The sequence below is a fragment of the Cydia pomonella genome, chromosome 18, assembly GCF_033807575.1.
Source record: "Cydia pomonella isolate Wapato2018A chromosome 18, ilCydPomo1, whole genome shotgun sequence".
NCBI classification, from domain to species: domain Eukaryota; kingdom Metazoa; phylum Arthropoda; class Insecta; order Lepidoptera; family Tortricidae; genus Cydia; species Cydia pomonella.
This window is the reverse complement of record NC_084720.1, coordinates 7,124,992-7,152,596: the sequence shown is the minus strand read 5'-3', so window position 1 is coordinate 7,152,596 and position 27,605 is coordinate 7,124,992. Positions and strand designations below refer to the sequence as shown.

General features: G+C 34.7%; 3 protein-coding genes across 5 annotated transcripts; 2 read left to right on the top strand and 1 right to left on the bottom strand.

The window, feature by feature from the left end:
* The first annotated feature begins 3,494 nt into the window (after positions 1-3,494).
* On the top strand, positions 3,495-3,782 carry LOC133527888 (uncharacterized). The gene has a single exon (XM_061865083.1). The coding sequence runs from the start codon at positions 3,495-3,497 to the stop codon at positions 3,780-3,782; it is 288 nt and encodes a 95-aa protein (XP_061721067.1).
* A 7,749-nt stretch (positions 3,783-11,531) lies between these two features.
* Positions 11,532-14,758, top strand: LOC133527529 (uncharacterized). 3 transcript variants are annotated; one of them, XM_061864576.1, is made up of 2 exons: positions 11,532-12,098; positions 14,233-14,758. In XM_061864576.1, the coding sequence occupies exons 1-2, from the start codon at positions 12,090-12,092 to the stop codon at positions 14,629-14,631; spliced, it is 408 nt and encodes a 135-aa protein (XP_061720560.1). In that variant the 5' UTR covers positions 11,532-12,089; the 3' UTR covers positions 14,632-14,758. The 3 variants fall into 3 exon arrangements, with proteins under 3 accessions (XP_061720560.1, XP_061720559.1, XP_061720561.1); XM_061864575.1 differs by lacking the exon at positions 11,532-12,098 and adding an exon at positions 12,548-12,759; XM_061864577.1 differs by lacking the exon at positions 11,532-12,098 and adding an exon at positions 13,387-13,488.
* Positions 14,688-17,094, bottom strand: LOC133527528 (uncharacterized). Its single transcript, XM_061864574.1, has 2 exons — positions 16,722-17,094; positions 14,688-15,734 (listed from the first exon to the last, which is right to left on the bottom strand). Exons 1-2 carry the CDS (start codon positions 16,842-16,844, stop codon positions 14,781-14,783), a joined length of 1,077 nt encoding a protein of 358 aa, XP_061720558.1. The 5' UTR covers positions 16,845-17,094; the 3' UTR covers positions 14,688-14,780.
* Positions 17,095-27,605: the final 10,511 nt, after the last annotated feature.

Sequence of the window (27,605 nt, the reverse complement as noted above, 5' to 3'; positions counted from 1 at the left end):
CCTATATACACCTTTATATAAAATACACATTATAAATACATATATGCAACCATAATTTCCATAAACTGATAACTGAAACTGATACTGCTGTTTTGTTTTTTTAGAGTAATTAAGAATATAATAGTTTTTGTTAAATATATTAATCTGAATATATACAGTACAAATATTTACATAAACATTTACAGTCTTACGTATGTGAACAACTCGCGAACGCGAAGCAAAACTTTGCAAAAAGCGCAGCGACCCACGGCATTCTCGTTCGCAACGAGATCATCCACGTAGGACACTTCTATAGGTATCAAAAAGGATTAATTCACCCGTTCGCTAGTTGTTCACTTACGTAAGACGCTGCGTCACTCGAAAGTCAAATACAAAATGTTGGCAAGCAGGAAAATAAATACTTGTTGTTCTTCGTTTCTAATAAACCGAAGTATGATAAGAATGACGTTATCTTTCTTCATGAACAAGGACGTGTCAATACACAATTACATACAAATTAACCTTGAAATAAATTAGTAGGATAGTGTCAAATCTCGGAGATTTTTTGAGAGCTTCAGGACAGTGGATCTCAAACATTGTAAGGTCAGGTGGGGTAAGATAAACTATGGGCGAAGGAAGACACTTGTAGGGAAAATAAACAGCTAGATACATATACTTCAAGATATTAAAAACTAAATTAAATGATAATACTAAAAATAAAGCTTATATTCATAAACAAGCTTTTTTGAGCTTACTGTGGGGCTTAGTCAATTTGTCCTATAATATTGATTTATTTAATTATTTAAACAAAATTAACTTCAAAATACTTACGCAGAAGGACTTACCTGTCTCATACGGTTTATCTTGCCCCGAGAAAAATAAAGTATGTTTCCCTTACCCCACCTAACCTTAAGTAGTTGTAGATTGTAAGTAGGTTATTATTTTATCAATTAAATGTAAATTTTGTAATCAAAGATATCTTATATTTTATATTATTTCAATAGGTAAATAATAGGTGTGTCAAAAATTAAATTTCAATATACATTTTTTAATTTTCGTCATTCTTTTAATTTTATAACGCGAGAAATCTTGATAGAAGCACTATATTGAGTGCTGAAAAAGTCAAAGGAAAGGCCTGGGGTTTTTTTGTTAATTTTCATAATCGTATATATATCCTCAATACCTACATTTTGCTGACACATTCAAAATATTATCTTTAAATAAAAAAGAACATCTTATAATACATAAATTAAAGGATAAATTCGATCAAAGAAAAAACAGTAGGTACCTACGTCGCCATACTAGTTGCATAGAAAAGTAGATACTTACTTGTATGTTAGGGTATTGAGTGACTGTCCCTAATAAGTATTTTATAAATTAAGTATGTAATAACATGCATACGAGAGTACCTATCTCAAAGTTTGAGCATCTATGGTGTATTTTGGTCAACGTGCTAATATTCACAGAAACTAGAGTGAGATAATACCCAACAAAGATCCAAATACAGCCACTAAAATGACAACAAGAGCTTGATGTTAGGAATTGATTATTTTGGGAACTGCAAAAATAAATTTGTTATAATACGCTTCATAGGAATCCCCAATCAAATAGAAACATCATATTTAAGCCAGGATTCTCTAGTATTGTCATTAGTGTTTCTATCAGTAGCTAGTGAACCGAAGTACACAATGTTCAAAGTAAGTACAACACTTTATTAAATTTTCACAAGTAACATTTTTACTATAAAACAACATTAAGAGGCTATCAATAACTAAAGCGCGCACACTGTCTGTTTGTATCGGAGTAAATGATATAACACTGTCGCATGTTACTGGCTCTGAGGAAAGGAATAATAAGAAAATTATTGAAATAAAAAATGTGGATTTTTAGTTTAATAATACTCGTTAGCGGTATTAGGTATAAGTGTTTTAAAATAGTGATTATAGATCATTATTATTATTATTAAGTGCAGACCCATAAATCAAAAAAATAGATACATAACCGTTTAATGGTGATTTCAAGACCAATCTTTTCAATTAGTAGTCTTTGAAATATAATGAATATTAACTTTTTTCTAAACCAAATAGTTTTTCCTTAAAATATTGCTTAAGTAACATCAATTTCAAGGACATTGGGTGTTGACAGCCCCTTAATAACGGTGCGGCAGTAAGAACGAAGGGCAAAAGTTTCTTTCTTTTGTTAATAACAACCAGAAACGTAATAATTATGCTTCCATTGTTAATAATAAACACCAAAAACGTAATAATTTTTAAAGGGTCGGCAAGGCGCATGTAATGCCTCTGGTGTTGCAGGCGTCCATAGGCTACGGTGACTGCTTACCATCAGGCGGGCCGTATGCTTGTTTGCCACCGTCGTGGTATAAAAAAATAATAATAATTATGCTTCCATTGTTAATAATAAACACCAAAAACGTAATAATTATGGCCTCCCTAGGATACTAATTAGGTACAATAATGTCTCGGAAAATTTATTCATCTACTACGAGCACTTGAGCAAACTAATCGATCTGTAACCTGTACGTATTCATTGATTATTCTGGTTGTATGGTCTTAAACGAAAAATATAGTATTTAATCCTAATATTCATTATTAGTGTTTTACAGTAGGTACATATGGTGCCACTTTAACGCACAAGTGCGATAATTAACACATTACGTAACTATGTCAAAAAATTAAGTACTGGAAAATGTTCTTCAATCTTCGTGTTGATTTAAAACACTCCCTTCAGTCATGGTTTAATTTATCCCCACTTGTTGCGAATATTCCATTTTTCGCACTTGTGTCGTAATGTACTATAAAAATATACCTGGTATTGTAAAATGTGATGGATCTGTCATAATATTCACAATATAATTTATTATAGACCTAAGTATAAGTGAATTCAAAAAAATTACAATTGACATTAAACACCGTTAACGATTATTTTTCTAATTATTGTAATATGTACTAGCTTCTGGCCGCGATTTTCTCTGCGTGGGATTGATAATGATAAAATCTATCCTTTGTCTTTCTTTAGGCCTCAAACTACCTCCATACCAAATTTTATCAAAATCAATTCAGCGGTTTAACCATAAAGTCGTAACATACAGACATAGCTACTTTCGGCCCTGGAAAGAAAGTGCCTTAGGCCCTGTTTCACAATGTCCAAGAAAATGTCGTTGACGTTTCACAATCTTCAAATAAGCTTAACTGGTAGATTAAGTGCTGTTTTGCAGGAAATTTTGTTAATTAGCTATCCAATACTTTAGTTGGACATTGTGAAACAGTCCCTAAAAACCTTAAGTTACCTAGCTCATTTTACTAAAAGGAAACATTCTTTATTTTTTTTTAAGATATAAAACTGCATTATTTAGTAAAATGAGCTAAATCAAAGGTTGAAGGCATTTTCCCTCCAGGGCCAGTTATTTTTTCCATCCTGTAAAATAAAGAGTTAAAAAAAATATTCGATGTTTATTACAGATTACGCTGATATTGGCTGTCAGCTTAGCTGTCTTAATGTCGGCAGTATCCGCCCAATTCGGTGGTGGTTTCGGGGGCCCAGGTGGTCAGGGCGGATACGGGGGCGGTCAGGGCGGATACGGGGGCAGTCAAGGTGGATTTGGGGGCAGTCAGGGTGGATTCGGGGGCGGACGGGGCGGTCAGGGCGGATTCGGCGGTCAGGGAGGCCGCGGTTTCGGAGGTAGCCAAGGAGGCTTTGGTGGCAACCAAGGAGGTTTTGGTGGCAACCAAGGAGGATTCGGTGGACAAGGTGGATTCGGACGACAAGGTGGCTTCGGAGGTTAATCGGTAGATTGAGACAATAATTTTGACAGGCTTATTTGAGTAGCTAAGGTTATGATTTAAACGGACTTACTATTAATAGTTAATTGTTATAGTATAAATAAATATATCATGTTGATCTTGTTGATTTATTTAGACAGACCCAAAGTAGTAAGTATTTTTTTCTTTTTTTTGTGTGCTACGTTGTCGGTGGTAAACAAGCATATGGCCCACCTGATAGTGAGCAGTCTCCGTAACCTATGTACGCCTGCAACTCCGGAGGAGTACATGCGCGTTGCCGACCCTAACACTCTGCCCCCTCGTTGATTATTAGTAGTTACATTATTAATAGGAAAATAATAATAACTGACGCAACATTTTGTTTTTTATTTTGAATAGTTACATATTTTAACCATGTTTTCACCAATAGCAAATGTCATAGAGAAGGAATTTTTTTTTTTTTTTTATTTATTTATTTAAGGTTTACCAACAGATACAACACTACAAAAAATACAGATAAAAACCCAAAAATACATGAGTAAGTGTCTATCCAATAATAGGTAAACACAACATGCGTTAATACTAATCAATCAATTAAGACCTAAAGTATAATGTAATAGTGTAATAAATTGAACTGGAACTAGATTAAGTATTTATATGTACTAGGGCTGCTTCCAGACCAATATACTAGGTTAAAGTTGCCTCGATTAAAAAAAACACCGCCAACTACGTCGTTCGTTCTTTCATATATTTGCCTCTCTCTCTCTCTGAAATATGCAAGAGCGATAGAGAAGCAAATAATAAACCTTCAATTTTCGAGGTAATTTGATTTTTGATTTTAATTATAGCAGTATAATTTTACTATTTATTCGTTATTAGTCATTGCTAGTTATATAGAAATATAAAATTATACCACGTACATACTCGTCCAAACAAAAAGAGAAAATGTTTTTCCCCTTCTAAATATTTTCCATTCTCCATGATTTTTTAGTACCAATGAAAAAGTAGGTTTATAGGCTTTCCTTTATTACAAATTTTGCGATACAATTTTTTTTTAAAGCGAAACCATTTGTTAAGATTTAGTTTGTGGAAACCGTTTTCTCCCGAAATAGAAGATTCGTAGAAATGGTACCGTTATTTCGTTAGGATCGCAAAGCTATTCTTCCCTCTCTAGGCGCGGAATCTGAAGCAAACGCGCGTGCGTACTCTTGGCGTATGTATTCGCTAGATCTGGATAGGGCGTCCTCCCGGGAAATACCGGTTCTCGATTTCCCGGGAAATCCCGGGATTTATTTGGAATCCAAAGAACCGGTACTGAGCACCGAGTCCCGGTTCTCCCGGTTCCCGCCATAACATCAAATAAACATTTATATTATCAGTAAAATTAACGCACCGGCAAGTTCGGCAGCGTCGCATATATATGCAATCGATTGCGAACATCTCTAGGTGACCGTACCATAGACGCCCTTAGTTTTCTTCGGACATATTATCAAGAAAAGTTGCAAAATAAAAGTATTGGACTAAGTACTAGATTTAGTTAGACTGATTTATACATATCATCTTAAGTTGACATTTAATTGAAGTAATCATTAGCGTTTCGTCAAACAAATTCGACATATTTACATAACTAGTCAGATTTTGATTTTAAACTTGTAGGTGTAATTTTGCAAAAGTTTATTATTTTGTAAAATTCAAATGTTAGATAATGACCTGAAATATCTGATTATAATTTGTTAATGTTACGTTTAAGTTTCCGTAATATTGATTACTTTTTACTCAGAGTTTAATAAATGTTATATACACAAGACTTAAACTACAATGTTTATGTATAAAACTATAAATCACATTCTTGTGTCTAATTGTTATTGATCTCCAGTTCCATCCGTTCTTAAGCCAATGATTAGATTAGGTATTTGATAAGTTCTTTATGTTAAATTATTTATTTGTGAGGTGATTATATTTTTGTTAAAAAAAAGGACTGTATTTGTTTTAAGTGTGTTGATTATTATATTACTGCAATGTTACAATTATCTTAAGTTAATCACATTTGAAATAGAAAAAATATTGAACTATTATAATTAGACTGATTTATATTATTTAAGTTCACATTTAAAATTAAAATAATGATTAGCGTTACGTCAAGTAAATTCGACGACATCTTACATAAATAGTCAGGTTGAGATATTAAAATTTGTAGTTATACACAGTAGTAGTGTAGTTTTTGCACAATTTGTTTTTTTTTTAATTACAATATTATGATATTGTGAACATGATAATAATGTTTAAAATATTATGGTGTTTGTAAGTATTACTTACTACACATGATTCATAACATTACGGTTATGATCAATGACACTGTTAACTGATTAATCAATTAAGACTGATTAAAGTAACTATAAAGACTGATTTAAGTGTATTATTCCTAAAACTGTTTTTTATTCTATAAAAAATTCTTAATTATTCCTACGATTCCTTTTCATTATTATTAAAGTTAGTTGCAAGATTCACAGTTAAATGATGTCAAACAAAATATATAAAAATAATTCAGCTCAGCATAAAGAACCGGGAGAACCGGGAATCCCGGTACCGGCTCCGACCCGGTACCGGGAAATGAAAAACTAGGAACCGGTCCCGGGACTGCACGCCCTAATCTGGATGCACCGCGCCGTAAAACCTGGTAAATCGGTCAATTAACAATCAAAATTTCAACAGAAGGAAAAATTTCATTGTACCCGTATTAACATATTTCAATTCATCTCCTAATTGAAACAAACCTTGGGTTTATTTTATTTTAAACTCCATGGCCTTGGTGTTTTACTACATTAATTATTATTCTTTTTATTCATTTAAGGTCTTATATTAAGTCATTTATAATAGGCATATAAAAGTAAAATATGAAAAAACACAAAATAATACAACATATTTATAGACACATTATAAAAAACCACCAGCAACGGGGCCAGGCCCAAGCTGCCGGTGGTCAGGGCTGCAGAGAGAGAGGAACCGCCGGACTATCCGCGCCGTATCCTTCTTATCTGACCCTGGATCCGACCACCTAGCGAGAGTGTTCTCCCAAGGTGTTGGTAGAGACTATTCGATATGAGACCGTTCTCTGATACGACTATAGAGACAATGATCGTCGAATCAATATCCCACATAGCGGTTATGTCGAGAGCCAAGTCTAGGTACCTACTTACTGAACTTGTCCTTCTCGGCTTTCACGAGATTCTCATCATGGGGGATCGTGACGTCGACGAGCACGGCCCGGCGCTGCAAACGATCTATTAGCACGATGTCAGCCTTATTGGCTACAATAGTCCTACACGATTTTCATTCATAATTTTAAAACGAATACGGGACTTAATCGCGTAAACTGACGTTTGTTATATGGCCTGATGTTTCGAAAGTGACGTTACGTTCGTGGTCACAGGCAGACCAGCCAGCAGTTGGTGAGTTTGCCTGTGACCACAAAGATTACAATAGTCCTGTCAGTGATGATCGATCCCAATAGAGCGTGGCACGACCATTTGACGAGAACTGGTGCAGGTGAGAACTTGTAGTACGGTACTTCGCGGTCCACAAGGCCGTATAGAAAAGCAAGTTGCTGTTAAATAATCCTGTCTACGAGATTATGTCTGTGCAATGCAAGTACGTGCCGTTACCAAGATGAGAATAACCGGAAATCATATTCCTGAGTGAATCTCCGGGCCGGACGGCGGCATGCCTGACAAATATCGACCGTACCGTCCTTCAGGGTATATTTCCGGTAGTTGTTCGTCATCATCACTTCGTCCACAATTTCACAGACAAATTCCTCGGTTTCTCCAAAGAGGTCCCCGCATCGTAACCACTGACGCAAGCAGATCCTCGTCCATTAACATAATTATTATCTACGTATCATAATTGACACAGTGACGTTATCAATATTCACGCATATATTATACAACGGTGTGTCAAATCCGATAGACTTCCAGACCAATCCGAACGTACTGAAATCAGAATGACATCTAACTGATGTTATTCAGTTAGTGTGCATCTCATTCGTACCCGTACATGTATTGGCGCGAGCGAGACGCATAACAACAAAATGATATCATTCAATTATCATTCTAATATCAGTGTACGTTCGAATTGGCCTGTTTGTTTATAGTCAAGATTCAAGATATTAGCCAGCTAATAGATGCTCAAAGTTTGCGTCCCTGACGTAACGACGTGACAACAGTGGGCATCCCCTTTACTAGCACTTTCAATCAGTTCTAATAGTAGTATATCTATAGATTCAAATTGCCTTTTCGATACAAGAAAAACTACATTTAGCGTCATAGCTGAACGAACAAATACGATCGTCACGCGATGCATATTAGAATATTCACCAGAGTAGTCGCTGTTTAAATAAAGTCAAGTTGTAGTTCACGAATTTGTCTAGAGATGGCGCCACCTCCGCGCGCGCGATAGAACGCGCTAAACTACGAGCGGATTAGTGCTAGGTTGACTGCATTCAAGCTATTGAACAACTTTCGACTTTTTTTTTGTTAAATATTGGTTCTTTTTATTTTTCATTGATGTGCAAGGAACAAAATTCCGTACAAAACATATAGACACTAAAAGCAATCAGTTAAAATGTAGAAATGACGGCTTACAATGTTTGCAAAGTTGTTTTAATTATCAAGTAGCTTGTAAGTAATGCTGGGTGGCCTAAGTAAGGTACGATATTAAAGCTTGATTTATACCACAATTGTATACAACTAAACCTAAATAAATAAACAAAATTAGGTTCGTTCGTTAGGTTTAATTCGATGAGTAGAAAAAGTTTTAAGCTGGATCTTAATTTAACATATTAACATGACCTTAATTTATTTATTTATTTAATTGTATTGTTATTTGCATATATAGAATACCACAAAATAACTTAATTCAGTTGTTTTTCTATCACTTAGAGAACGTTCTTCATAAAATTTCCTGCAAATCAAAAAAGAAAATAATAATCACTGGAGACTTAAATATTGATATCTTAAAAGAAAATACTGCATCATGTACATTCAAGGGATTATTGAAAAACTTTAACTTAACATTACATATAACTCAACCAACACGTTTAAAATCGTGCATAGATCATATAGCAAGTGACATCAGTGGTGCTAAGGGCTACGTCTTTCCTGTCCAGTTATCTGATCACGATACTTGTCAAGTCATTGAATTTCCAATAAAAGGTAGCACAATAAATAACACGCAGGATTACTGGTATGTAACACGAGACATGTGTAAAGAGAATGTGGAAAAGTTTAAGGCTTACATAACTCATCTTTCATGGACTGAAGAGTTTTTCATTAATAATCTAAATACTGCGTTCAATACATTTCATGATACCTTTACACTGTTTTACAACCTTTGCTTTCCTGAAAATAAAATAAAAATTAAAGCAAACAGCTGTGGCCCTAAATGGATTACAAAAGGTCTTAAAAAATCTAGCAGAACAAAAAGAAAACTTAGAGCCTTATACTATAAAGAAAAAACTACCCAGAGTAGACTAGAGTTTAATTCATATTCAAAACTGTTAAAAGCGTGTGTTATTATATCCAAAAAGATTTTTAACAGTAAATATATACATAACTCAAAAAATAAATGCAGGGCAGTTTGGGATATCATTAAAAACAAGCATGATGGGAATACTTCCCGGCAAGAAATCGAATCCATAGAGTTCGATTCTAAAACCATAACGAACCCATCCGAAATTGCAAAGGTATTTAATGACTTCTTGATTGATTCGACGAATGTCGACATTAATGATAAAGCGATAGTGCACAGTGAAAAGCCATTATTGAAAGTCGAACGACTACGGGATAGTCTATTCTTACTGCCATGCACAGCAGATGAAATAGAGAAAATTATTAAATCACTAAATAATACAAACTCTGTAGGCTGTGACGGTATAGCAACTCATGTCCTCAAAGAGTGTGCTTCGGAGATCTCTCCAATTTTAACTCATCTAGTCAACCTATCCTTTATAGAAGGTACCTTTCCTGAACGACTTAAAAAATCAATAGTGAAACCTATTCACAAAAAGGGCAGCAAAACTGACGTACGAAATTATCGCCCAATAACACTGGTTCCGATTTTTTCTAAAATATTTGAAAGAGCATTCCATAATCGAGTAACCCAATTTTTAAATAGGTTCAACATCATTGCCCCGGAACAATATGGGTTTCAGAAGCAAAAATCGACTACTTATGCATCATACTCACTTGTTCGTAGAATCACTCAATACATTGACGATAAAATTCCAGTAGTAGTGACATTTTTTGACATGACTAAAGCATTCGACTTTGTCGATCATAAACTCTTGATCCAGAAATGCCAACATTATGGACTTAGAGGTAACAGTCTTAACTGGATCAAGAGCTACTTGAGCAATCGTATGCAATGTGTCGAATTAAACAAACTTGATAAACTTAACGTTAATGTCGCTTATCGATCGGAGTACAGATGCAACGGGTACGGGGTCCCTCAGGGAAGTATTCTTGGCCCACTATTGTTTCTCTTATACATAAATGACCTACCTAAAGAAACACAGTGCCCGATGTCCCTGTTTGCAGATGATATAGCCGTAATAATACCTGCTGAAGACACAACAGCTTCTTATACAAAGCAATTGAATGATACAATAGACGCAATAGACTCATGGTTAAACAGAAATAACTTACAAACAAATACATCCAAAACATGTTATATTCAATTTCGGAACTACAAGACGGAACCAATGGACTTACAACTATACTGTCGGAATCAGAAAATTGAGCAAGTTAATGACATGAAGTTTTTAGGCATAACCTTAGATGAACACTGTACATGGAAAAATAATGTAAAACTGATTTGCGACAAACTCGATAGGTTTGTTTATGCTTTGAAACAGCTTAGAGCTGTAGCTGGAGAAAAAGCATCATTGCTTGCTTACAATGGCTATGTTGCATCAGTTTTAAGATATGGTATATCAATATGGGGCAATTGCACAGATGTAAACAAAGCATTCATAGTCCAAAAAAAGTGTGTTAGAGCGGTCTGCGGAGCTAAGCCGAGAGACTCTTGCCGGCCTTTGTTTAGGAGACTTAGACTGCTAACCTTATATGATATGTATATACTAGAATTAGGATGCCTTGTACGCAAACTTCCACTGTATTTCAAAATAACGTCTACTAATAGTAAATTAAGAGCAAGGGATGAATTTAAGCTGCAGATACCACTATGTAAGACCTCTTTGTTTAAGAAAAACTGCTATATAATGAGTATTCTTGTGTATAATAAGTTGCCATATGAGATAAGACAATTACCTGACAAATTATTTACTACCGGATTACACAAATGGTTAAAGGATAAATGCTTTTATTCCTTAAACGAGTTTCTGGATTATTCTGTTAACTAGATGTATTATATAATTCTGAATCAAGTAAAGTGACATTAAATTCATAGTTAAACTCTTTTCTGTAATGTTCGTATATAAATTTATAATGTTCGTAATATTTAACTACGCGACTTACATGTCATGTTAATGATTTGGTATTATTTAGTTTTGACATTGTAATGAAGGGTTTATTTTTTTTCTCTAGCTTTAAGTTTGCATGCCATATTTTTTGGCTAAACATGTGATACTAAATTAATTTACTTTTGACATCTGTATGCAATTACCATGTTTAAGCAAATAAATATTTCTATTTCTATTTCTTACTTAAGTAGGTAAGCCCGTTAAATATGTATGATTATTATCAACAAATTATCATCAATTACTCTAAATAACTTTATCCCGAAACAGGGGGCACAAGTTCACGAACTTAGGAGCTGAGCTGAATTTTATCACGAAATGGGATCCAATAAGAGGTTCACGAATACATACATGTAAAAATAAGTTTTAACTAAAACTCTATGGTTTATACATTAAATTACTACCAAAGAATTAATATAACTTAATCAAAACCTTAAAAGGTATTACCATGCTTAGTAATATTCAAAATAAAAAATATACGAATTCTCAAGAGTCTTTAACCTGCCGAAACTTTACCATTTTTTTATTACATAAGTCAATATGCTAAAAGTCATTGATAAAACTGGAACTATAAAATTCGCAAATTTATGCATTCCGTCAAATAAGACACAAATATGGTATTCACGCTATAGAATTGGCATAATGTGTATTATAAAAACGCATAAATATATTTGCTAACATTCGCTAACAAGAAGTTGTTTGGGATGTCCAGTAGGACAGAAATATCATATTTAAACAAGGATTCTTGTGTGTTGTGATCAGTGTGTGATATTGAAACAAGTGTGACGATTCGCAAGATGTTCAAGGTACGTCGCGTGTTATTCTAACATTGACAATACTCAAATACGACCACCAGTGCTAAAATCGAATTGTTAACTACATACACTATAGGCACCTAATACAAACATTGATATACCTATTTTTCATTAAACTTTCACGTTTCGAACACATAAACATTTCATAGTTATTTGTGCAACAAGAGAGAAAAGTTAGTTTTTCCTGCGAGTGTTAATTTTGAGTCCTGAGTAAGCGAAAGATTCTATAATTGTTAAGTTAGAATCTTGAGCGTAGCGAGGGACTCAAAAACGCGAGATGTAAAATAACTTTGCTGTCGTGTGACACATACAACTTTTCACCTCAGTAGTGAGAACATATTAAAGGTTAAAAAAATTCGACATCAAGTACAGTTAATCACATTTATTTACATTCATGAATGAAAGGCATCAACATTATGACGAAAGCTTGTCTAACTCCCTGGAGTGAGGAAAGTAGGCTTGTTCGAGCTGCTGAGGTGAAAACATATTTAAAACCGAGTCTTTGATGACTTTTCTCGCGCGCAAGTCCATATTTGAAGTAGCGCTAGATGTATGGACTATGGAGTCGCGCACGAGAACGCAACTCATGCTAGCAGATCATTTATCCGTGACCAAGACCAGTGAAACCAGTGTCGAATCGTTGGAAATAAAGGTAACAAAATAAATTCGCGACCCGGTTTTAAATATATTTAAATACCTATTTTAAGTAATTTTTTTTTGTTTAAATTTGTACTTGTAATATTTGTTTGTAAACAAAGTATATCATAAATATTACTGTAACTAAACCTAGACACCTAACTATACCTACCAATAAAACAACTGTGATCTATTAGATCCTTTAAAGCGTCTTCTAATATCAGCGTGCGAAGCCGAGGTCCTATTTGACTCACCCATTTGACAAAACCTATCATAGAACACAATAGATAGATTGTGTGTGTCCCAACTGTTACTTTTGTTTTTCTTAATTTTCTTAAAACTGAAATACCGATAGATACCTACTACTAAAGTCCAGTGGTGGGCAAACTTTCTTCATGGAAGGCCAGAAAGTTAAAGAAATTTCAGAGGAGGGCCAGAATTGCGAACAAAAATGTATTTTGATTTGAAACCACTAATCAGTCTAGCTGGCTCCTTTAATTATACATCTATACCTATACGGCTGGACCGTTTAAATATAATTATCGTCGGCCATATACTAATTACTTTGAAAGACCGGCAGCGAGCCGGATAAAATCGTTTAATATATAAGGATAAAGGCCGGAGCTGGCCGTACTTTGCCCACCACTAATATAGCCATTGACTTTCGTTAGCATATTTACCTATCTGGGACCACATTACTACCCCCGCCAAGTCGAGCCAAACGAAGCGCAAAGTCACTAACTAGGTACCTACCTTTTCTCGTAGCGCTTCGTCATTTTTGGAACTCTCATAACTTGGGTTTGGATTATAACAAATAAACAAAATCCTCGGAATATTTTGTCAATAGTAAATTTTTTAAACACATAAAGTTTCAATTGCATAACTCTTATATCTTAGATTTTATTGATATCTAAAATAAACCTGATTTTGACACTGAATCACTGATGATCATAAAAAATCTGAGGGTACTTCCTGAAGTTCTAGAAAGCTGAAATTTGGTATATAAGCTAGTATTAGTACATACAACAAATAAATATTTCAAGATTTTTAATAAACCACCCCCTCCCCCCCCCCCCCCCCCCATAATTTAAGGATGAAAATTGTCATAAAAAGAAAGTCTATCAAATCTCAAGTAGAGCCAAGTTTCTAACTCTACACGCCCTAGAGGGCGAGAGAAAGGGCAGAGAGTTAGGACTCTTGGCCGTTTCGCTACCGTCACATGGGCGTAAGATAAAAAAATTATTCACTGTTCAATTGTTCATTACTTTTCTGTCATAAAATAGTTCTTCTAATGAAACAGCCAAGCCATATATTATGACTAAGGTATAGAGTTTGTGAAGAGCTTGTAGACTTAGGGCGTGTGGAGTTAGAAGCTTGGCGCTACATGAGATCTGGTAACTTTTTGACAGTGCGAGCCATATGGTCTCGTCTTGGCAACATTTTACATGAGAATGTTTAGGTGGAATTTAATTTTCCATAACTGTTACAGATTACGATCCTGCTAACAGTAGTCGTGATGACGACGGTCACTGCCCAGTTCGGTGGTCGGGGCGGCAGACAAGGCTTTGGCGGTAGTGGTTTCGGCGGCCAAGGAGGCTTCGGGGGCCCCGGAGGAGGCAGCTTCGGCGGGGGATTCGGACGCCCAGGCGGCGGATATGGCGGCCAGGGAGGATTCGGAAACCGTCCAGGTGGATTTGGCGGACAGGGAGGCTTCAACCAAGGAGGATTTGGACAAGGTGGATTCGGCGGAGGACCGGGAAGTTTCGGTCAAGGAGGCTTTGGCCAAGGCGGATTCGGAGGACGGCCGGGAGGTTTTGGTCAAGGAGGTTTTGGGGGACAAGGATACGGTAGCCAAGGAGGATTCGGTCCTGGGGGTTTCAGTGGCTAAACAAGTATTTAATTTGGGCGGTAACGTCTATAAACTAAGGACTTGAAATAAAAACATTGTGATAGTAACATATTATATTATTTTAAGTATTTTGTTAAAAATAAATTAAAAAGTTAAAATTATACAAGTGTTTTTATTGTATCATTATATTAAATGGGTGCCGGCGGAGAATATTGGCTAAGAGCTGATCTAGCACTTGATAGGACTTCCGACATCACTTGTAAGAAAATATTCCCAAAATAGAGCGCAAGTCGAGATCCTTTCACTAGAGGGCTCGTTTTTTCTGCAGGCGGCGGCGGTGGGGGCTTAGGGACCTCAACCTCTATGCTATTGCTATTAAGTACAGGTAATACGGCCTCTAAAGGAGGTGGTGGCGGAGGACCTGCTGGAGAGGACATTATGAGACCTGGAGGTGGAGATATACCAAGACCTTCTACCGCTTTAAGGTATGCATTTATTTCTTCTACTCTGCCTATATCCGTCAGTAAATTGCCTTGAATTAAATCTTTGGGGACTTCTGGTGGCACTGGCGGGAGTGGCGGGGGAGGTCCAGGTATTGGTTCAGGGATCGGAGGCGGCAGAGGTGGTGGAGATGGCACAACTGCTGGCATGCTTACCACAGGTGGCGGTGGTGGAGGAGGAACGGGAGTTATTACTATTATTTCCGCGCCCTCTTCTGGCAATCTTGAAAGATACTCCTCACTTACAAGTATAGTTGACCCTGTAACTGGAGGTGGTACGCTTGCCGGAGCAGGACTTGAAATTCCCGGTGCTTCTGGTATAAACAGTGGTGCTGGTGGTATACCTTCAGGGGGTGGCGGCGGAGGCGGCGGCAAAGGAGTTCCAATCCCAAATTCCTTTTCTAAAGATAATTTTAGTAGTGAATCCGGATTGTTAATATTTCCTTCTGGATTTGGTATCAACTCGAAAGGACTCCTTTTTACTATACCGTGACCTAAATGCAACCACTTATGTTTAATAAATTTGAATGGCTTGATCGGCAATACTGGAGGTTTGATGGAGAACTCAAAATCTTTTTTCATATGAATTTCTTTAAATGGCTTGGAGTTAACGATTTGAAAAACGACGAATAAAATCAGGATCTGCAAAATAAATAACATTTATCGAATATCATTCTTACTTTTACTAATAAGGTTTAAATATTATTCATATAAGTGTGAATAGGAAAACTTGTCACGGATTTTAACAGTTCAGTAGGTATGAATCTCAAGGGGTGTTGCTTTGCGTTGTGTCGCGTCATCACAACGCATTTAATGAGGCCTACCGTTGTTGTGCCCACCAGTTGGCGCACTGTAGATGGTGGTCCAGAAAAACAGCTCCCAAAATTTTGCTATGCTTGTTCAAAAAATACGTTGTAATTACACAAAAGTATTTTATCGTCTAAATTTGAAGTTTTTTAAACCTGTTTAATTTTGCATATATTTTAGTTGGCACTCTTTTAAAACCACTAACGTTTATTGAACTATATCTTATATTTACCATGAATAATCAAAAATAGAATAAAGATTTATCACAATTATGAATAAGGAATGAAAAGTAGCGATAAAAAAGCTTGCAATCTCCAATACTATGCATTAAACATTTTGAGAGACCTCCGTCTACACTAGCACCCCTAGCGAAATTAAACACGTCATGTCATAAAAAAATATATGTAAAATGTTGCAGCGTCGATGCTGCGACGAAACAACGCGACGCAACCTGGACGCAACGCAACGCACCAGTGGGGCCGCAGGCCGCGCCCATATGATTTTATTTGTTCCTAACTGTATGGAGAGATTTCCAATTATTTTACAGTTGTGCTTACAGCACATGAACGCATTGGAAAGTTTAAAATAGTTTAAAATAAAATATAAAGTACTTAAATACACAAACATTAGAATTGTTTCTTTGTTCGTTAGGTAAACACTATCTACTATGCCAACCTCCATACAGTTAAGTACTATGCCTCTGATAATTTGAATATGTAGTTTAACTTTCAAATAAATTTATAACAAATCTGCCTAGGCTGTCATGGCATGACCACACCACACTTGGTTTTCCTATGTATAATTATGATATTAGGATATTACCTTAAAGCCTGCCATATTGCACAAGGTATTGAGAAATAATGAAAAAAAAAATCGAAAGACCCCTTTAAATAAACTCGATTGAGGCAAAAGAACAATCGGAGGAAAAAAACTCAAACACGCCATGCTATATTCAAAGGATGACCCTAGGAGGTATCACGACACAATTTTTATAGAAATTTGAACTGTATTCTTGGTAAGTAAAGTTTATATTATATTAAATACTTTTCTGTAATACTAGTTTACTTAAGCTATCTATTATGAAACTATGTCAATAATGAATACCAAGGAGAGAGTATTGTCTCTAATAAAACACAAGGATCGCTAGAATATGGGTATTTAGGTACAGTTTATCTGCAGAAAATAAGAGTTATTTTTGCTTGACCAATTTTTTAATTACGATTTTGTGTTATGACTAGTGACATTGAAATTTAGTCAGTACGGGAACAATCATGAAATATTTAAGAGAAAATTTTGATTATTTATGATTTTTCACTGGTTCCTGTAAAATTTCTACCGCTTTGCGCGTTAAGAGGAAATATTAGTGATCATTTTTCCATATATAAACGTTCTCGATCTTTTCCTCTATGGATTTTGGTGTTTTGCTGTTTTTAAGATTCTTGTTTTTATAAGAACTAGGTTACTCAAAACGGCCAAATAAATGCACCGTAAACAGACGCATAGCATACACAATTGGCAAAAAACGCAATAATCAAAACGGTCAGACACGGGTAACTTCTATCTCATTCTGTTTCCAAAATTTCGTTATGATTGTTTATGTTTTGGAGGAGGAAATGTCAAGAACGAGATTTCTGAGATTATTACATCGGAATTTTAGACGGAAGTGCAGTTATCCTTATCGCACATTTTTGAGGCTCCACCTGCGCCTGTGAGATAAGAACATTGATTTAAATATCTTTAATCTGAAAAGGAACTCAAGTAATATTTCCTCTTAAAAGTTGAATGTTTTTTACGTTTTCTAAGTGCTTAATGAAAAAAAAATGTTATACCGCCTGCAGGTAAGTGGTCACCGTAACATTTACATAGGTCGCCTGCAACTCGAGGGGTATAAAATGCGTGTTGCCGATACTGTAAGCGGTCCCTCCATACCTAACTAGCAAATTAATATTATGTTTTTTTTTTCTCTAATCATAGGCAATATGACGCCATTTCTTTTAGAACAGACCGAAATTAATGCAGCGCAATCACATGGTAAGAAGTTGCTAGTGTTTAAAAACTGTCCTTAAATACTTATTTTACAAGATTATACTTAGATTAGATACTTATATATCTTTCAAATAATTATTTCGAACTATTTATGTAGTTCTATTGAGCAGAAAGTAGGTACATAACTATAAAATTTTACTTAGAGAAGTTTCTCGCAGAATAGAAATGTTTGATCCGAAAACAGTCAGTTCTTAAGTATATAAAGTAACACTTGTATTTTGCTTTTCCGCCTACGTTCAGAACAAATAAATATATATGTATAGACCACACCTTGTCTGCCTCTATCATTAATCAATTGTTTTTCTTTAAGCTGTATCTTTTACTGAGGCGAGGTATGCCAATAAAGAGTATTCTATCTATCTATATATTCGCCCCTTTTGGAAAGTTTTATAGTTTCTTTATAATTCAGTCAGTTTGTATGATGATCATTTTATATATTTTTCGCATAAAATGAAGAAAAGTTTGAAAGGCAGCTCATTATTGACTGGCTATCAGGTGTTATTGAAATATTAGTATGTATGTATTTGTTCTAACATAAATCTTTATTTGAGTAATATGAACAGTATATTGGAAAGCGATGATGTTTGATTACGAAAACATGATCGGAATGATGATTTTCCATCAGCAAAAACTTCGATCGCTAAAGATGAAGTGCCTGTCTTTATAAATTCTGCGGTGCCATCTTTTATAAGGTTGACTGCACACGGATTAGGTAAATACCAATCGGGCATTCCACAAAAAGGTCTACTTTGTCGAGGACCTGACTCGTATGGCAGCTACCTAATAACCTGCAGAAATTTAAATGTACCGTTAAATTTAAAGATAAGTTATCAAACGTTATCCTGCCAGATATCGGCTTCTTAGTTGTATGGAACGTGTTTTTCTTTCCACAGGCAACTAATACTCATCGAGGCAATTCTAAAATCCAAACAAAATTAGATTGCGTTGTTTTATTACCGAGTTCCTATGGTCACCTGTCTCCATCATCAGATCAACTCGATGGTACCATAATATTGCATTGTCACTAAACTTACATACATAGGCACCTATGTATGCAGATTTTCAGCTTAGTCGGAAACCGAGACGTGGGTCAAATTGAACTTGCAAGATTTGACTCGTACAAACATAGTCATACAACATATACCTACCTTTATTAGTATTTATACCTACTTACATTGCAAGTTAAAATAAAAGCTTGTAAAAAATACCTACGTAGTTAAGGACGTTATTTCATCTACAATCGTTTCTGCCCAAATATTATATTATATGTATGAGTGATACTTACATAGTAGTAAATTAGCAGCCTCATGGCCTCGCTACTTTTTTTTATCAATTGTACATTACGGTTAACTATAAGTTTTACGATAATAAAATTTAAACCAAATTAAAATCTGTTCTGATTCCGTCCAAGACGGAACATTAAGTAATTCTTTACTCGTTATCACTTTCAGATCCAGTAAAATTATGCGTGACGGCACGCAACTAAGCCACTTTGTGTCAATTGGACTAAGCAATTAGATAAAATACGTTTATTTGACCGAGCATCATTTGAATTTTTGCAAAGTTAGAACATATCATTGTATCTGTTTTCCTTAGAGCATCTTAGGCAAGATTCATGCTCTTATTCTAGTTTGATCAAATCAAATAGATACTAGAGCGCCCTTAATTGGCTTCAATAACCAACGGTTTGCCTTCGATACTATAATTTAAACTCCGAGCTGTCGAACTGGAGGAAGCTTGTTGCCCTTTTTTTTTTAAGAATTGTTTTGGTATAAATACTTTTGGGTTTAAATATTTGAATAGATACCTGTGGGAAACAGAAACAGACATCATCTAACTAACAGGGGTCAGTTCAACCTAATATTATTTGGTAAGAGTAAGATGATCATGATTTATAACATATATACTTACACATTTAAAATACAGAAATTTAAATAAAAATACAACACAAGAAACTCGTCACGATAAATAAAACTTAGAACACATTGTTATTTAATATAATGTCACTTCACTTCCTTTTCAATATTACCTTTTAGTTTAGTTTTTCATCGTTACTTCACTTTAATCTATTTTTTCTGTCACCTGCAATTTCCTACCAATCCAGATAGAATGCGTCCAAGTCATCCCGTCATGTTCTTTTCGGCTTTGTTATAATTAATTGTTTTTGTAACAGGTTTTTTGTACCACAGTAGTAGAAACTTCGAGTGTGCAAGCAGCTTATACCACCCAAATTGGTGGTGTGGTGGTCACGTATTGTGGTGGTCGTGGATGCACCACACAACCGGCGACACTCGGCAGTGTTGTCTCCTTTCACCACGTGCGCTCCTTGCCTCTTTCGCGAAAATTTAGAAAAAGTGTCAATGGAACTGTGAAGTGACGAATGTTTTACACCTGAGGGATTGAAGTGAAACAAGTTATCGAGTGCCCGCTATTCAGGTTAGCAACTTTCTTTATAGAAAACAAGAGTTTTGCTGTATTGATTTTACGTAAGTGAAAATATGGGTAGTTTTATAATGTTAACCCTTTTTGAGCCAACTATTTACCTAAGGTATAAGGATACGGCTTATTGTAAATTTGATTAAAAACGTTAATTCTGTTATTTTAACCACAAGGTGAAAAATAATAGAAGATAGGTAAGTACCTAAACAAACATAAATTGAGAATTGAGGTAGTCACAACTCACAAATTTGGTAATCAACATTTGACAGATTTCTTCCAGCTAACCTTCTATAGCTAACGTTTTATTGTGTAATTTGTATACTTACGTTTCTATGGTCCTATTTACATAAATTACAGATCCTTTTCCACATTCCTACAAAAAACTGAAAGCCAAATATAATTTTAACAATTGAATGTGTAGCTTTTACTTGGTCATGAGTCAGTGAATACATTATACCTATCGGGTTTTCCTTTTGTTTAATATTCTTTACCGACACTTCTGGATCTGCTTTGCCTACAAGAATGTGAGGCGATCACTTTTGTTTGGTTTACATGCTAAAATACTTGAAGAATACATTATAATTAAGAAGACACATAATATAATAGTATATATTATTATAATATATTTCATAGAGTTGAATCGATACAAAAAATTTCAAATCAACTTGGACATGCATTGTCTTCAGAGAATGGTAATTTTTAAGTGACTTTCAAAGGAAAATAATGATATTTTAGTTTATTTTCATGCTATTAATAATAAATAAATAGTATAGGACATTGCTACACCAATTGACTAAATCCCACAGTAAGGCTTGTGTTGTGGGCACTTAGACAATATTATATATAAATATTTATAATTCTTAAATACATAGAAATCACCCATGACTCGAGAACAAATATCTGTGCTTATCACACAAATAAATGCCCTTACCAGGATTTAATAGAGTAGCTGACACAAATAGGTACCTATATGTGACCACTATTGTTTTTAATCTGCAATACACTATTACGTAACAATTTATGGGTTAACGTCTTAAACATAATTCTAAAACACTATTTATGCATCATTGACGTCGAGTGAAAACTACAAATCGAAGTTATGTACCATCGTAACCGTAACGGGGTGACATTGGAAAATCTGTTTACTAGTAGGACTTTATTGCGGGACCATACGGTAAAAAATTGAATGGTGTTCGAGTTTCACTTACGGTTGTTATAGTATACGCGGTCAACAGAGTTGCAGATAGCAAAAAAAAAATTGATTGTGTGTTGTTTCTCATGACTAGTGTTGATTTTACCAAACAATTTTATAACACTGTAGGTGAACTACCTTCATACTAGGGTCACCAGATACTAATTTAAATTTTGAAGTTCCTGACAAAATTTCTGATTTGCGAATATTTTTCCTGACGCTCATATGGGAGGGGGGTTCTAGCCGTAAATATATCTATGTAGGCTGTAAGTTATTGATTAAAATCACTTGATCTCTTTGTTACTTTTAGCATTGTTTATATTTGTTTTGGATTAATGTAAGTAAATAAAAAAACATTTTTATACTGTAAAATGTGTTTGTGCATTGACAAACGGCCAAAATTTCTGACACGTCAGGATATTTCCTGACGTCTGGTAACCATCCTACTTGATACAGATTTCGACAGGTACCTACCAAACTCTTTGCTGCAACGAAATTGCAATAGAACTTGCAATATCTGCTAGTATAGACCTAGTTGAAATTAAGTCAGATTAACTTAATACCGAACTCCACTAGTAGTTGAACACATATTTAAACTACTTTATAATACACATACTAAAATAAAAAATCAACTGTCACAAAATAGGATCGACGAAACCTGAGAATCGGTAGCAGAGCAATACGAAGCTTACAAGCTAAATTCAATCGTACACTGACATCAGGATTATATCATTGAGATATCAGTTTACGTTCGAATTGGCCTCTTAGATTAGACGCTAAAATTTTATCCTGTCTCATCCTAAGTTTAGACACGCTTGGATCCGTTCTTAGTTAAAATAAAATGGATAAACATCATTTATTGAATTATTAAACATTAACAAATAAATACATTTTGGACCTCTGGCCCTGCAAACTGTTTTAACAGCTTGACTGCAGGAGGAAGTAAAAGTCAAAATATACACTTAAACATATTTCTATAAGTATTTCAACATAACATAATATGTACTCTTTATGTGCCTACCTTAGTAATTGTAATGAATATTGTTTAAATTTTCTTTAAAAAACGTTTATTTGGTTTGTAGGTACCGGATGTCCTCAAATAAACTACCTATTTCTCTTTTTTGTATACAATGATCTTGTACAGTCAAGGTATTAAATATCGATACGGACAAAGTGCCAAAAAGATGTATACACCTATACATTAAGGTAGTGTGTACATATTTTTGTAGCTTTGTCTGTATCGATATACAATACCTTGACTGTACCATAATTGTGTGCAGTTCTACATAGGTTATAGTATAAACTCTACATCGATTAGACAAGTATTATTATAGCACATCCGTAGCAAGAAATAGCTTTCGTTAAAATTAGTTCACACGTGCCATAATTACTCGGTCACCAAGCCACCATTGTCATTCGTGGCGTGGTTTATGCGTGTTGCCTTAATGGCAGAAAATAGAGCCACACTTAGTGCTTTCAATCTAGATTATTATTATCTCTATTCTAATTAAGTTGTTAAAGAAACAGTATGATAAACAAGTTAGTACTTATAATTGTATGGTCTTACATACATTATCCTGTTTAACGAATCTTGTAACTAGTTTTCTTCTGCAGTGGGTCATACTTTTTAAAACTGGTGTACAATATGTTTTGATTATATCCTTGAATAAAATGTTTGAACTTTACCAATCTCATAATTATCTTAACATTTTTCTTGCTACAAATTATTGATACTGATTTTTTAAGATTTATTTAAGACAGTAATTGTAATCAATTAAAACATAAACGTAGTACTACCGCACTTATAAATCTCAAAAATAACAATAGCCTTCCAGATTGTAGTGTAGGTGTAATGTATGTCCAGTTTATAACTATAACTATTTCCATATCTTCATTCTGTGGCCCATTTTAGAGGTAAAAACCTCCTCCATTCTTTTCCACCGTTCCCTGTCCTTTGCCGTATGCAATTCTATGCATCCAACTTTTTCCTGCTGTGTTTATTATGTCATCGGCCCATCTTTCCTTTTGTCTTCCCCATTTTATTTTGCCTTTTGGGACCGGCCATTTAGTTATTTCATGAGTCCATCTCTTATCTTCGTATCTTGACAAGTGCCCTGCCCAGTTCTACTTCTGTTTTAAAATAAAATTAGTCAAACACAACAGACCTTAGGAGATTTTCCATCTATGATATAATTATCTCGTTATGCCCACTTTCACCCTCTACTAATAGTTTTTACAAATACTCATAAATCTCTATATCTCGTGTTCAAAGATTTCTATAATAAACACCCCTACAATGGAACAGGCACCAGTAATGGGATGGTATAGACAAATCCTGTAAAACAAGTATTTACCATTAGTTTTTAAACGCTGACAAAATTTTACCATAAACAAGAGCCAAAGACCTGCTTAAGTTTAATTTTTCATTGATATTTGTTAGTTTGAAAATTAACGACGCCATACATCCCATGACTGGAGCAAAAAACCATAGTTTAAATTGGTTAATAATATTGAAACCAATTGCAGTTGCTTTCATTAAATACATAGAAAACATAGAGAACGAATTGGACATTTAACTTTTAAAGCATAAAGCGGTAGAGTTTGTACAGATGTCGGTGAAATATCAAAAATTCTCCAACTTTTCTCTTAAATGTCCCATGATTGGTGCCGTTAACATACGAGTATCTACCTACCAAAATATAAATTATTTATTTCGGACATTCCACAGCTAGATACAATAATGACCTAGACATCTAGAATCTCAAGTTCAAGAACCTGTTGTTATGCTAACTACCTAGATCGACTTCATAGCAAGATGACGACTAAGATTATGAATTTGTTACACAACAGCTTTATTGCTGATGTTACGAATTAATTGTACAACAAACGATGGACCGGTTCTTAGCTTATTTGAATAACTTGTTTTTATAATTTCAAACTAATGGGCTCCACAGACGTCGTCACTATTACTTGCGACTTGCGTTACATTACGGTATTTGATCGATCGAATGAATTTAATAATGCACATACTTCGCCGGCAATTCTCTGAAATCGGACGTTTTGTTGCAAGGCCTGTGGAGCTCTAAAGTATTTTGGACGTTCTAGTTTTTTTTACGTCGTTTCACACGCACTTTCTCCTTAGCACAGGATATCCTGTAATGTGGATAGCACACAGCTAGAATAAATATCGTAGCATGACGCACCGCGCACCTAAATTTCGGAGTTTCTTTAGTTTAAAACCACATATGCGCTGTGCCTACAACACATATTTGAAATTCAAATGTTGTCTTATGTAACAGATGAGTTTCTTCAAAACATAAATGCGTAACCATGTTAAATTCAAGCCTATAATTATCTGCAGTCATTTATAGTTTCTGCCTACGGTCAATAGCCACGGCCAAGAGCAGCTTATTAAAATTAATTCTAGTCTCTACTTCAAGATACCTGTATTCTATGTTTTCCGAAGTATTTTTACCAATGGTTTTTAACATAGAAACCAGATTTCTAGTAGGTAACATACCGTAGAATTGCTACAATTAACGCCCTATTAAATGACTTAATAATTCGTATTATTGGTCGACACTGTTAGCGTGTATCATTTCTATTTTAGGCCTACATTATAACTATGAGCAAGGAAACGTAGATCTTATGTTACATATTTGTTGCAAAAGATAATTCAGCTGCGAACTTAAATTTATACTAACTAACAACGCGTTCATTGGGGAAAAAAATTCTGAGTTGTCTGTCGCCAAATATCTTTCCGTTACTCACTAAAGGGTTAAAATAAAAGCCACTAACAACCAGTTTCGCCATTTTGCGATACAGGTTCTGCAGTGTCTGACAATTACACGCATGGTTTTTATCGGTATTCGGTTATATTAAGCCTACAGCTTTCACATTCACATAATGAACCAAACGCGCAGATGCAAATTAATTGCATCCAATTCCACAACAGACCTTAGGAGATTTTCCATCTATGATATAATTATCTCGTTATGCCCACTTTCACCCTCTACTAATAGTTTTTACAAATACTCATAAATCTCTATAGCTCATGTTCAAAGATTCGTATCTACCTACTAAAATATCTACTAATATATGTATATGTTTAAAGGTATTGTGAAATAAGTAGTACCTAGATATTGTAGATGCTGGCTACTTAATGTTGAGTTCAATAGAAATTTCAAATAATATAAAAAAAAACTTTATTTCTTCGTACTCTCGCACTTTTTGTGGACATCCATGGTTTTGTTAACAATCTTTAAACTTAAATATTTTATTTATACGTTAGGCTGTTTCATTGTTCTGAATTTTTATCTGACTTCGCTCGAATTCTTGTTCTCACTGATAAAAAAAATAGTATATGCCAAAAAAATTAAGATCGGTCAACTTTTAGAGGTTGCACAACATCAGCAAAGATTTTCTCAAATAACCAACGACTACATCGAAGGGTAGAAAATGGTTTAAGCGGCTACTATCAAAGCGGAGAGTAGTGTGATACTGAACCTTCTACATATAAAGAAATTTTAAATTAGTAGTAAACTTGGATTTTGGTTACTCGATAAATGTTTTAATTAAGATTTTTCAGTTTTTCCACCTGTTTCCATAAGAAAAGTGCTTTTATCGTGTATTAGACGCAAATTTCAGTTTTTTCATTCGATTTTAGTATCAGTTCATTATATTTTGTTATTTTAGAACTTAGTTAAGTTATTGTATCTACCTTTTCAATTTGTGCAACCTTTAAATTAAATTAAATAAATACATACAATAATAAAAATCTTAAAATATAAACATAATTTTGACGACGCAGTTTTCAGTTGCGCCACCTGTTCTGGTGCGGGATTCGGCAGATTCCCACTAGGGCTCGCGGTCGTGTCCGTGATTCGTGAACCCGTAGCCGTGCGCCCGGTTTCGTGTTTCACGGCAACGGTTTTCTGGTCCGTTCCACACGTGACATTCGGCTACGTGAAATTAGGGTACGTGAATCCGTGTAGATCCGTGTAGGCGTGATCACGGCTTCACGTATCTTAAGAACACGCCGGTTCGGTCCGCCCGCGACGTTGAGTGAAGATACGATGCGGTCTCTAAGAGCCACGAATAAAAATATATCGTGAGTTTTTTATTCATAGCTCTAATTCCGTTTCATTACCTTTGAATTAAAATTTATTTCCAATAGTAAGTCCTTTTAAATATTAATGAGTAATAAATGAATAGAACAAAACATTAATTACAATGAATACTACTTTAATAAACGGGTTGCTAAAATAATACCACAACACTGTGTGTCAGGAGACTTCAAGAGTTCAAAATTCTAAACTGCCCCCTCGGGATTAAAAAATACCACGAATTGTAAAACAAAACATCGCGGTCACTTCTTTCAACTTCACGAACAAAAGGTAAAGCCCACAGCTACTTATGTATATTGTTTGTTTCATTTTGTCTGCACGTGCAACTGCACTTCTTATCTACAAAAAAAAACCCGGTATGTTGGCTTAGCTTGTTAGTCATACAATAAAACACTCTAACAATAATATGTCATTATTACCTTCAATCTAGAAATAAACAGTACTCTTTAATGTGCCGAAAGTCCGAAACTGATAAGACCTGCAGCTGCGTACTTTTTTCCGTGGCCCCGTACATGTGTTTTTGTTGAATTTGTTTACCTGTATTACCTTTATCATATCTACCGAAGATTTGCAGAAATTTACCCTTTTGTTTCTTTGAATTAGGATTGCCTTGTTTATATTTAGGCTACGTTATATTCTTTGATAGTAGCAAGCTTTTACAAGTATGTTTCATTCATTTCATTAATACTTAACAGAATAAAATGTCTTCTTTTGATTTAATAATGACAACCAGTACCACAGCGTTGCTTAAGTTCATAATTATAATGATACTTACTACGAAGCTGATGGTCCCGGGTTCAAATCCTGGTAAGGGCACGTATTTGTGTGATGAGCATGGATATTTATTCCTGAGTCATGGGTGTTTTCTATGTATTTAAGTATTTATAAATATTTATATATTAT